The 13154-nt window shown below is 33.8% G+C and overlaps 1 protein-coding gene across 1 annotated transcript in view; it reads left to right on the plus strand.

Annotated features, from left to right (window-relative positions):
• The window catches only part of DACH1 (dachshund family transcription factor 1), a 356631-nt gene that overhangs the window by 148425 nt on the left and 195052 nt on the right, over nt 1-13154 (plus strand). Inside the window, exon 2 of the mRNA XM_053936033.1 lies at nt 1197-1312. Coding sequence (XP_053792008.1) covers nt 1197-1312 — 116 coding nt within the window. The remainder of the gene's footprint in view (nt 1-1196; nt 1313-13154) is intronic.

Raw genomic sequence — 13154 nt, forward strand, 5'->3', positions numbered from 1 at the left:
CCCATCTTTATTTCTTGCTCTGAAACAAATGAAGAACTTCAAATGTTTGGCAGATCATAGGTTTTAGACACTATTTTAAAACACTGGAGTTTTAGAGCAGCACATCACTTTATTCTGTGAAGTTATTCCACAATGTCCCCTAAATGAGCAGTTACAGGATGTTGCAGTGGTACCATGATATGATTTGTACATAGGAATACAAACCTTTGCATATATATTGTATGAGCAAATATTACATATTTGTATGTAAGTGGGTAAAAAGTATTTTCATGGTCATCCGTCTCTAATTTGTATGCTACTTAGGCAATCTAGGAGTTGGAAAGTTGTGTATGTGAGCATTTAATAGACAAGGAGTGCTTAAACCTGAAGCCCTTTATTTTTCCATACTGGACACATGTAAGCTGCTGTGATGGCTTTTGCTCAACAGTATTGTACAAATAATTCCAAGTCCTTTCTGACATAAAGTAGTATATTTAAAGTAAGGTGTCTTAGTGAGATTTTCACTTTAAATAGAATAAGGGTTAAATGATAACTTGACTTATCTTTTAAATGACAAAAAATAAAGAAATTGCAAGACCTTTTCACACATTAGATATGTATTGTCATTTATCATCTAGATATCAGGCTAGCAGTGCGAAGTAATAAAACATATCATCGAAAAATGTGCTATAGGTCTGAATCACTCTTTCATTCCACCTCCCAGCTAACTGTAGTATTAAATCAAACAAGCAGAACATTTCCTTAGGCAGCCATTGCCTTTTAATTTCCTGAAGAACCTTAAAATATCATTCATTACAAGTACTACACATATTTGGTTTTTAAAAGTCTCATAAATCAATAGCAGGCTGACTGTAATAATTATTACAAGTTAGTGCATAATTTTCGTGCTGAAGGCTGCATGCAGAACTTTAGCATATGCAAACGAGGCAATTCAAACTGTGTATAGATATTAATGTGAAGAAGCAGGTAACGAGGTGCAGGCTATGAATTATGCATCAAGAGCGGCTGATCTTCAATGAGGAAAATGAATTCAGCATGTAATCTAATTAGTGATGGAAGTCTATTACATCTAACTGCAAAAGCAACCGTCCTTGAAACAAATTTATTTACAGTCCATGTTACCACTTGAAACAACTTTGAAATTATGTGTAAGACAACAGCTTAATTGTAAAAATTTTTTTGTTTGTTTGTTTCAGTTCTAGACCTGGAAGGCCTCCTAAGAGGACTCAAAGTGTCACCTCCCCAGAGAATTCTCATATCATGCCACATTCTGTCCCTGGCCTAATGTCTCCTGGAATCATCCCGCCAACAGGTAGGATCGCTAGAGACACCTTCACACAGGCAATCGTTTGAATTCATGGCTTATATCCACTTGTTAATAGATTAACAGTCTAGGAAAGCAGCAGACAAATATCACAATACTTCCCCTAGTGTCACATTATTAGTACACAAACATGTTTTATTTCTATTTATGTAATAGAAATTGTGGCATCTTAGTACTTCCGAATAACTGAACAAATAATAATCCTTTATGATTTTTTCCCGTTCTTTTTCTTTATAAACAAAAACCTTTCAAAGCATGAATTACCTATCATTAGACAATAATCTCCCTATTCATTTTTAATAGATCAGATATCTTCTGCTTTTTTTTGCTGCTTTGCTTCATTAGATAATGTCATCAGGAATATAGTTGCCTGAAGAAACTGAGTTAGTTAAAATAACTCCATTCTGCACACATCTTTCTTAATTTTTCATCCTGAAATTCTATTTTTGATATGTCTCCTGAGGCTTTACACTAATATAAAGTTCTGTAACAATCTGTTTCTCATACTACTATATTCTTTTGAAAGTTACTGTACCATCTCCTAGCAGTGACTTGCTCTTAGACCTAGTTAAATTAAGAAAGGCTGTATTGCAGGGAGATGAACAGTCACCCAAAGATGGAGGCACCTAATAGTCAAGCTGCTGGTGGTGCCATATTCTCTCTCTCTCCATGTTACAGACCAGTTAAACTCTGGGACTTGTTTCAGCAAAGTCCACCTGAGCTTCTGCTTCTTGCCCAATTATTTCCTGCTTATTTCAATGGCTCAGTCTCTAACGCTGATTTTCTCTAAGGAAAAGGAAAAATAATTAACTAGACAAATAGAGAGAAAGATTACTTGATCTTGTGGACTGGATGTATGGGTGGATGTTTGAGTCCATGCCCATGATCATGTCTCTCTAAGTACGAGCATGATTCTTGGCATGATTTTGGTCACAGATGACTAACATTCTCAAAAGAAATGCTCAGTTCAGGAAACAACAAATACCAGAAACTGTTTGAATGTAAATATCTTGTCTGGAGGAAGGAGGAAGGTGAAGAAGGCTTAGCTCAGTGGACAAAAGGATACCTGTACTTTGGCCTTAGGCTCAGGAGCTTCTTTACGTGGTGAGATAGACACATAACTAGAAATATTTTATTTGAAATTTAAACTTTTTTAAAAATGAAGAGAAGTGACAAAATGAACAGAAGTCAGACAACAAAGATTGGTAGGAGAGAGGTATAAAATAAGGAGAGAGAAAGAGGGATGGGACTTAGAATGTAGTTGAGTATGGAAAAATGTCAGGCAAGTAGAACTCATAGTGGTAGTCTGGGCAGGTGTGACCAGCAAAAAAAAAAAAAAAAAATAAATTTGGATTGAAATACTTTATACTATAGAATTCACAGGATAAAATCTTATATAAAAAATAGAGATCGTGCAGAGTGAATGCAACATGACAATAGTAGATGGGATCTGTGTGGGGAGAGAATGAAAGTTTTTATTGGGTGGAAACATTCATGTTCATGAGGGAGAGATCAAAAATTGCAGAAGCGAAGGGAAATTATTTGGAGGAAGTAAGGAAGGAAAATATCAAAGAAAACAATGCATGTGAAAAGTAGAAAGGAGATGAAAGAAGTCAGAGATAAATAAGCAGGCCAAAAAGAAGGAGATGGGAAAAGAAACCTTGTCAACAGTATCATTTGGGGTTTTGTGTTACAGATAATATCTTAAAGCAGATCACCTCTTGATTTTTTATTTTAAGAAAGCAGTTTAAAACCACAACTAATGCCTAAAAGTATCCAATTCCTCTCTAGTCCTTTAAAGCTAGTCATAACAAGTTAACAAGAAAAATATATGGTACTAAAACCAGAGATCCAATTTCTTAAAGTATCAGCCCACAAAACCAGATGCAAATCTTTTAAAAATGGTGATTGAAAAAAATAGAAGAAAATAATTCAAAATTAAAGAAAATAGGCATATGTAAGATTATCATTCATCGAATCCTTTTTGGATGGTAATGCTTTGTGAGTCTCTTGTAAAAGAAGAAAGGTTTAAATGCAATTGCTATTACATTTGAACTGGTTTCATATTACATGACAACAGAAGGAGTGGTATGATTTTTTTTCCCATTTTGGTGGTGTTGAGTCTCAAACAGCACAAAAAATGCAAACAATAACTCTGGTAGAAGAGAGCTTTGGGGTCTTGTTTTCCCATGAGGTATGCAAAGGTTCAACTAAGATAAAGAGCATCACGACAGCAGTGCTACATTACAGTCATCCCAGCATTTTATAGACAGGCAAGTATAAAAATAGACTTACAGTCTGATCTTATGAGTTGAAAACAATGAAAATTTGTGGGCCTACACTGTAAATAAGTACCAAAACTACTGTAAGAGCCCTACAAAGAAAAGGCTGCGATAACTGCAGTAGATGATGTAGGTGCCATTGTTATATGCTGTCACATTAGTTGATACAAGAAAAATCTTGCCAATTTTGAAGTTTTGCTCCATATTTTGACTGTATATAAAGAAAAACACTGACTAATTGAGGTTGTCAGACACCACAAAATAATTTGATTCCGAATTTCCTAGTCCAGCCTCTGCTGGTTAAAGTAAGATCACTCAGAGCAGGTTGTTCAGGACTTTGTTCACTTGAGATTCCATGAGTATCTTTGAGGATAGACACCACGATGTCTCTTTGCAACTTATTATAATGTTTCACTACTCTCATAATAATATTGATTTTTTTTTTTTTTTATGTCTTAATGGAATTTCCTGTATTTCAATTTGTGTTTGTTGGACCAGATTTGAGCTGTCTGGCTCTGTCTCTGTCTTTACCAGGTTTTCATGCACATTAGTAAGATACCCCCATGTCTTCACCAGGGTGAGCAGTCCCAGGTCTCTTATGTCTTTATTAATATGTCAGAAATTCCAAAAGATGGTTCTTCATTTGAGAAGTTTGTGAAGTGTGAATTTCCTGTTAGTATCCAGCTCTAAGCAGAAAAAAAAATAAAATTACCAGATTATTAAGTGCTTCCTACCCCTTCTTTCTCTATTATTTTTTTCTTTGCTATAACTTCTTTTTAAACTTTCTGATTGATTTAATAATCTGAGTGTAATAACTAAGTTTCTTTCCTGCCTACAAAAAAGTACAGGTGATCACACAAACAATTATGTGCTATTTAATGCTCTTTAAGTATAGAGGTCTGCAATTATTAGGTATATCTAGGATACATGATGCTATGATTTAATACACAATTTTTACTTGAAAATTTTCCTTTTTTTGAAATGTGCTGCATAATACAGAAATAGAGATTTAAAGGAGGAAATCTTGATTTCTAAAGTGACTGGTTCTGCATGCATCATTTATGTATGCAAATAATACTGGTATTAAACTGTATGCTGAAATTTCTCATGATATTCCAGGACTGTATATTTTTGTAGGAGGTCAAATTAAGGAACCCTTGAAAATATTTTATATCACTGATATAATCTCTGAAAATGCATGCAGAGAACATTGCATCATCACTTAGAATGAACTTGCTTTATGGAAGTATTTAGGGACTAAGATGAGATGCAGGAATGATATACAGAAGGAAAATAAAAGAGAAAAAAGGTATAATATTCCACATGTTTTTAATGAACTATAAATTGAAGAAGTGAGGATCACCCTTCAGTTGATATTCTGTCTATTTTATTACAATTAACTATTACCCACAATTGCTGATCTATCCACTGTCTTTCATTAAGGTCAATTTACAGACTGCTCCCAGATTTTTAGAAGACTTCACAAAGACTTCACAAAAGATAATCTTATATTTATGAAGATAAATATGTAGCACCTTTGATAATGTGACAAAATGAGAAATGTGTAATAACAGAAAATGAAGAGCTTCAGAAGTTGTCCAGAGAATTAAAATCTGCCTATGTTACAAATGGTGTAGTCAGAAAAAAGAATTTGGTGTAGGCTCAAACAGCTGTAGTGACGTTTCCAGCTTATCTAGGTAACACCTTGAAATCCTTCCAAAAATGTATGGCTCATCATAGTTAACTTTGATCTGCTGTCTCTGTGTACTGCAGATCTTTTCTTGGCTAATATACTTCAAAAGTTGTTTAAAGTTGAAACACTGGATGATTGTAATTGTGATCAATCAGAAAAGAAGTGCTGTATGTCCTGAATGTATGATATACTTCGTAGTCTGTACTTTCATGTCTGGAGTAGCTACAACATATAACATATAACATATAACATATAAAATGATATTTCCTTTTTAATACAAACTTTAAAAAGCAAATTTTTTCACTTTTCTAATTATTTTGGTAATTATTCTTCAGTATTTTAGGTTTTGAAGCTGCTTTTAAAACTTCTTGCTTAATTCTTCTGCAACTTGACCTACTGAGTCTGAAATCTATGGGTGACAAAATGAGTAACTGCAATCTCTTGTGCTTATTTCAGGAATGGCATCTTTCAAAGATACAATGAGACTATAAACTGCTTTTGGAAATCGCTGGCATAGGGCAGGATATGATGTATATCATATATTCATATATTGATATATATCTATAGATACATCTTTGTCAATTAAAAAAAGTAATTTCAATGCATGTTTAATTTATTACATTACTTTTGCATTAAATTAATCTGAGTAATTATTGTTGCTATTATTATTATTATTTTGAACAGGTTTGCTTTATGATTCTATATAACTATTCCAATCTGAATCCAAACTGTTCCAGTGTAAGGATTTTAAGCTTCCTCTAAAATGTTTAATGTGTATGAATTGTAACTGCTCTCCTCTATTAAACCATTCTTTTTCTTTTCTTAAGTGGTAATCTGAAGATGTAATTTCTAATCTCATCCTTATTTTCTCTCTTGCTGTGGGCCTGAATCAATATAAGTATAGTCTAACTTCCATCTTGTACAAAATTCTTCGCACCACAAAGCATTTTTATGGGAAGTTAGAGTAAGGAGAGAGTTGAAAGGTTTTGTATAGATTATTTCAGCTTGGAGGGCAAGCATCATTCACAGATGCAGTGATTGATAAAGTGTGGTAATGTTTTTGCAAAAGTAGATGATGAAATTATTTGGTGTTTAAAGAAAGATTAATCACATAATTAAATAATTTCATTTTCTCTGGCTCATAGTTATTGATGTTGTATTAGGCAGACTGAAAGAATGGTTAAAATATAATTATCATTGTTACTCTATCCACATCATATTGCCAAGAAATAAAATCTGTAGTTAGAAGTGTTTCCTCCTGACAGTCTCAATCCTGTAAGGTCTTAAAAATAGGTTTAATTTACTGAAATGAATAGAGTTGATTTCTGTGAGTATTCCAGGGGCTAGAAGCTGTAAATTGGAATTACATACTAATTTTGAGAAGCAAATCTATTATTCAGTTATTTATTTTATGCACTGGGTACCTTCTGAGGTCCCGTGTTGGTTAAAAAGATACACATCGGTAAAACTGAGTGCTATTGCTTATTTGTTTTTCAAATACATTCCATGTTAACACCGTATTTTGGTTATTAGTGTTAAATTATTTTTATCGTTAAGCTTGGTTTTGATTGGTGTTATAGGATGATGAGCTGTTTATCTGTTGGGGCTGAACTAACTTACTGTAGGAATAAGCAACAAAGTCCTGCTTTGAGAGTGACAAACTGTAACCTAATTCAAGAGACTGAACAAATTACACAAAACATTTTTGCACTTCATTAAGGAAGTAGTCATTATAATTAATGTGAAAGCTTCTGTTGTGTTCACTAGTTGATGTATCAGTGGGAAAATAAACTGACTCAATTCTGTAAATGTAAATTTTTTCATAGTTTTAAAAATAATAATTAAGGTGTAATTCAGGCCACCTGTCATATCCTGAAAACAGTCATAATTTTGTCATGCTATCATCCCACTGAACAGCTAGCTGTATTCTGCTTTAGCACAAGAGGATTTATCACTGAAAACTGCTTCTGGAAGCTCACTAATTTTGAGTTCCAGTGAGTCCCTTACATTTTTCAGTCATAAAATCTTTTTAAAACCAAGAATTACATGCAGAAATGGAACCTTTTTTATTAAGAATGTTTAATGATGAAGCTCTTGTACATTTTGCAACATTGTATCATACAACATTACATATATTTAAAGCTTTAAAGATACTGTTGGAAAACGGTGTCAAGTCAGAGTCACATATCATTCATGTTCACCCACTGCCTGTTGAGAGCCTTCCCTAGACTGAACTGTTTCCAGAAATGCTCTCAGCCTTTTTGATGTAAAGGCAACAAGTTGGTTCACTTCAAAAGAGACTCTGGGATTAATTATTTAAGCAGTGAAGGTAATAATGTACCTCAACATGCTCAAGGTACTCAAAAAGAAACTGAGTGAAGTTATTCAAGTTTTAAGCTTTAGTTATAAGCTAGTGAATCCTCTCTTCTATTTGTCTCTTGTGAGTACTCAGGTTGTGATATGCAGAGATTTTTTACCTTTTAGTGGAAAATATGAGATAAAAGGTTTTTGTTTCTTCCTGGATCACAGAATAATTTTACCTTCTGAAAGCTAAGTTTGTAATCATACTGATTCCTGAATTTCCCCATAAGAATGCTATTCCTGTGACAGTTATGTAGGATCCCAACTGAATGGCCATATTCTGTGAAGATGAACTACTAGAATATATTAGATTAGCCTTTAATGATATGTGATAATTTTATATATATATATAATATATTAATTATATAGGCAGCTTTTCAGGCTGGATTTAACATGATCATAAAAAAAGAAAAAGTTTCTGACTTTGGAAGTCACCCTCTCCCCAGTTCCAGTTTCTTGTTTCAAATAGTTGAATTATATTAAACACTTTGGGAGAAAAAGCTCCCCACTTTTCAGAACAGCATTTAATTAACAGTCTGTTATCATAACAGTTTTCTGTAAAACAAGTAACACGTAAACTGAAATAAAATTAGAAACAAAGAAAACACCAAACTCTTGATATAAAAGAAAGCAATTAAAACCTTATTCTTAAAGGCAGATATGTAGTGAAGTTATCAGTGACTACATTAGGACCTAGTAATGGAAGTGTTTCTATAACTTTCTGAATCCCAACATTCTATTAAATGTAATTGAAAAAATGTTTGAAAATATATATATTGCAGAATATGCTGTTTGTTTCTTAAAATGAAATTATTCAAATTGTAAGCTTCTAAGTTGTGGGTTATACTGAGATTTTCTTGTTGCTCAGCTTTCAGGCAGAGTCTTTCAATAGAAAAGCATCAAGATAATCATAATCCTGTGTTTACAGTTTTTTTATGTAATAAACCTGTTGGTTTTCAACCCACTCCTGCTTTTTATTGAGAATGTTCAGCCAAAATAATTTGATTCCAAATAATTTAATCTCTAATTTGTTCCAAATGAAACTTATGTAGAGCAAGCAACACATTGTCATTTTAAACATGAAATACAGAGTATTATTTTGTTAAATGCTGCCACTAGAAATGAACCTGAACTGTTGAATTTGGAATAACATCTTAGAACTGCAGACTTTGAGCTCTTAGCTGTAGCAAAATAGGAAGATGGTAGTTCTTAGGGTGAACATAGCAAGGTCTGGTACACAGCTCAGTTCCCTCATGTTGCTGACTGTAGTTCTGCATCATCATGACCACTTGAAGTTCCTGAATGTTATGGGGGTGCCCAGCTCCTTTCCTGTAGAGTTAGACTCCTTATGTCCTTGCATGACACGCTCAATGAAGGGTGAATGATTTTCTTCTCTTGATTTTAAATTTGATTTGCATTCAATAAAAATGCCCCTTCAAATTTATTCCAAAGTTATGGTCCATGTTTTCATCACCATATATTTGGGGATTCTCTAAAGTCTAGGAAAAAACTGCAGCTTAATGTTTTCTGCTCAGTTCAGGCTTTTTGGGGGAAGGCAGTGTCAAATGTCATTATTTCATACGATTGTTTCCTGGTTAAGAACAATCTATCTACTGTGGAGTTTTGCAGAGTTCATGCAAGGACTTAAATATGAAGGGAATTTCCAGAAACTATGTCAGGTAGCCCAAGTGTTTTTGTTATATTATATGATGTAGGTAAACTTCAGAATTTACTTAAGTAATTGGTATTTTCAGGAAAAGTATGCAAGGAAGCATTATTTTATCTAGCAAGCTGTAGAAGATTACAACTTGGAAAAAACGTAACTAGCTAACTACTATATTAATTTATTCGCAGGCTCTTGGGGTATCCTGTGCAGGGCCAAGAGTTGGATTTGATGATCCTGATGGGTCCCTTCCAACTCAGCAGATTCTATGGTTCTGTGAATAGAGTTTTCCAAGGAGAACCAGCCACTGTGAGTCATCCTTAGGACTTACAGCTTTAGGAACATTGCCTGCATGAATTGTACAAGACACAATTCATAGTGTGCTATCAATTGTACAATTGTACAATACTATAAGAATTGCAATGAATCCACTCTCAGTTGTTCACAGTGCACGGTACTGTTGTTACTGATGTTGTCCTGTGCAATATATTAGAGTTATCATAAAGTAGTCTTAAGCGGGAGAAGGTTTTTGAAAAGGAAGGTTGTTCTGGTTCAAGTTTGGGATTACAAGGCCAAATAGTCAAACTTGATTCCATATCAAGTGAGAATTGCTTTCTGTTTGGCAATCAGTGTCATAACTGTTTAGTGATGTGAAGTTGAGTGCATTTTGTAACAGTTTGTGTGCTGATGAACTCTGTTGCAAACAGAAACCAATCTATAGGTTATTGGTCCTGGAGGTGCTTCCAAGAGCGTGTGGTTTATGAAAACCTGAGCTGATGAGCTGAGTTTCCATGCATTCAAGATGCTCAGTTTGAAAACCTTATTTCATGTGAGAAGACTTCTCTTATTCCTTCAAACTGCAGACACAGGTAGATATGTTGGTTGTTTGCTGTGTGCCTGAGACAGCAATTACGAAGGCAGAGAGGGATGGAAATTGGGGAAAGTAGCTGTGTTGAAGGAAAGAGAGAAAAGGAGGGGGAAGGGGATGTGCTTGGAGAGATAACTTCTTTATGAATTAGAATAACCAACTTATTTACAAGCTAGTTTGTTTGCTGTTGTGTATTAGTTCATGAGTATTGAGAAGTTACAAGACTGCGTTGGTATAGTATTTATATAATAGCTTTCAAGAGTTATTCTCTTTCCACAGTATGTATGTGCAGAGGAGCCTGCATTTTTGCTTTTCTGAAATGTTTTTTAGTTATGAATGTTCTACAATTGACTCTTAAATAATCTCATTTCAGATCAGTCTTAATTGCAATGAGATACTGTGTTCAAGCTGTCAGCAAAGAATAAACTGATATTTCTACTACTATTAGAGATGTGACCTGGCATTTAGGAAGAAAAGTCTTAGTTTGAGGAGAATGTTACTGTTATTACATAATGATGTTGGTCCTCAATTAATGATGTATTAGTTTCTAGATAAGAAAACAGTAGCATGTTAAGACTAAGTAAGCTGGGGAAAGGAAAACTGCACCTAGTTTTCTTAAGAAAACCAAGACAAAATTAATAATGTTACTGGGTCATTTTAACTCATCAAGATCTATACAAATGGTATATAGTCTGACAGTGTACCAACAAGTTTTATTGAGAATTAAGGTTTTGTCAACACTACCCTTTTTTTAGGGGGAGCTGAAATCAGATTGACCTAGGGGAAGTAGGATAAGTTGTCAGGAGTGTTTTAAATGGGCAGATGATTTTATGAAATTTCCTTTTCTCTGTATTCATTGTGCTGTCTGCTATCACAAGCACTAAGACCACATATACAGTTTGAACAATCCAGTTGCCCTTACTAAGAGGAAAGTTGATGGAGTAGCATTTCCTTCTGCATATGCATTTTTTTAAAGAATGTTTCCAGCTTTTATAGTGGAAATACAGAATTTGAGACTTGGTGTCATCTGCATATTCCAAAAATTTCCATTTGTGGTTGCCTCAGATTGCTAGACCTAACTTGCTAGGAATCATAGAATCAAGGATATGATCATAGGTAAGCAATCTCTCTGCTAAAAAGGATGAAGTCACTTTTATGGTTTCTTTTGACAATAAATTGAATCCTTAATACATATGCTGTGATATATCAATCCAATATACAGAGACGAAAATGTAATTATTTCATTAGAATACTGACTCTGTAATGTCACTTAAACTGGGACTTCAGATGGTGAAGATGACTTCAGAGCTGCTTAACACAGTGCAAAAATGATAGAATTTCCCTGTACCCTTGCTTAATAAATGTATATGAACTGGGAATAAAAGAATGTAACTTGGGTGATTTGATAACCATGTAATTTACTACATCACAACAGTGCGTTATTTTTGTAAGTACCAGACTACACAGAAAAGAAAAAAAGACCATCAAACCCTAAATGATTTTCAGCATCCAAACAATATTCAGTGCAAGTATTTGAGAAGAGAAAGGTGACTTTTTGTCAATCAGTCCATTTGTTTTGAAAAGTATCTCAAAAGATTCTACTAGATTAATATTTCATTCAAGTGGAAGAAAACAATGGTTCATGTGAACTCAGGGACTGTGTGACAAAACAATTCTTGAAGTATTTATTTTCCTCTGTTGAAAGCTCAGGTTATATTCAGGTGTTGATGTCTCAGATATACAAATGCTGAACACACTGAGGGCATCATATTCCTAGAGGTGAATGACAAAAAATACAGCACTTTAGCCTCTGCAAGCATCCTTTTTGGGGAATGTGGAATAACTCTTTATGAAAGAGGATATAGATTTTTTTAAGAAGTACAGCCATAAGAACATCCTTACATAAAATGTGAATTACTTGTATTTCTCTGAAAATTTATTTCTGTTATCATTCAGGATAAAATTCTATAGGGAAAGACTGTTAGAAGCTGACATGTATGTAGAATCAAAATTAATTAGTATTATCATTGCAGAGCATTCTTAAGTTAAATGAAAAAAACTCCCAAATGCTTGTTCACCAGGAAAAGTCTTGGCAAGGGATTGTACTATTTAGGCTATGATTCCTGTGAAGAATATGATTTTTATAGCTACATCTGTGCCAATAAATTAATGATAAATAAAAACAGTTCAGAGCTGTTCTTCACCTTGGATGGCAGGCATGCATCCCACAGCTTTCAACTGCAGATCCAAAATATTTTTCTTACTACAGTCTTTCCCAACCTAAGGAAAAAAAAAAAAATTATCCATATGTTTTCCCAAGGAAGAGTTCCTGGCCAGTTTTTTCTTGCATTGTCCATGGCCAATTACGGAACGCTTTCTATACTATAGCTATACTACAAAATCACTACTAGGTTGAATGTCTGTCTTGTTGAGTTTCCAATGTGTTTTTTGTTTAAAGAAACTAGAGGCAAAGTTTCTATGGAAGTTTTATCTTTTATTAGACCAAGTGCCAAAAACTCTCCGGCTTTTAGAACACGAGCACTTATGTCTGCTGAATAAAGTTAATCACTACTGCAGTCTAAAAGCAGCTGAAAGCAATTAAAAATTCTGATTTGGAAGTTCTGGTTTAAGTAAAAGCAACTTGATTTCTCCACCTTCTGTTCAAAAGCTGGATACCATTTGTCCATTGTGTGTTAAATATGATGACTTTTTTCATTAAAATTTCTTGCAGGAACTTTTTTTTGGATTCTTTAATTGCTTTCTTCTTTACTCCAGGAGAAAACTCTTGATATTATTATTGTTATTATTACTGCTATTACTGCTACTTCAGTGTTTTAAGATGACTTTTGTTTTCCATTTGTTTAACAGAATCTCAGCTCATATTACTAGTAGTGAATTTGTTTATATTAGTGAAAATATTAAACTTGGTATTGAGACACTATATTTTCTCAAAATATCTTGAG

Source organism: Vidua chalybeata, chromosome 2 (genome assembly GCF_026979565.1).
Source record: "Vidua chalybeata isolate OUT-0048 chromosome 2, bVidCha1 merged haplotype, whole genome shotgun sequence".
Taxonomy (NCBI): domain Eukaryota; kingdom Metazoa; phylum Chordata; class Aves; order Passeriformes; family Viduidae; genus Vidua; species Vidua chalybeata.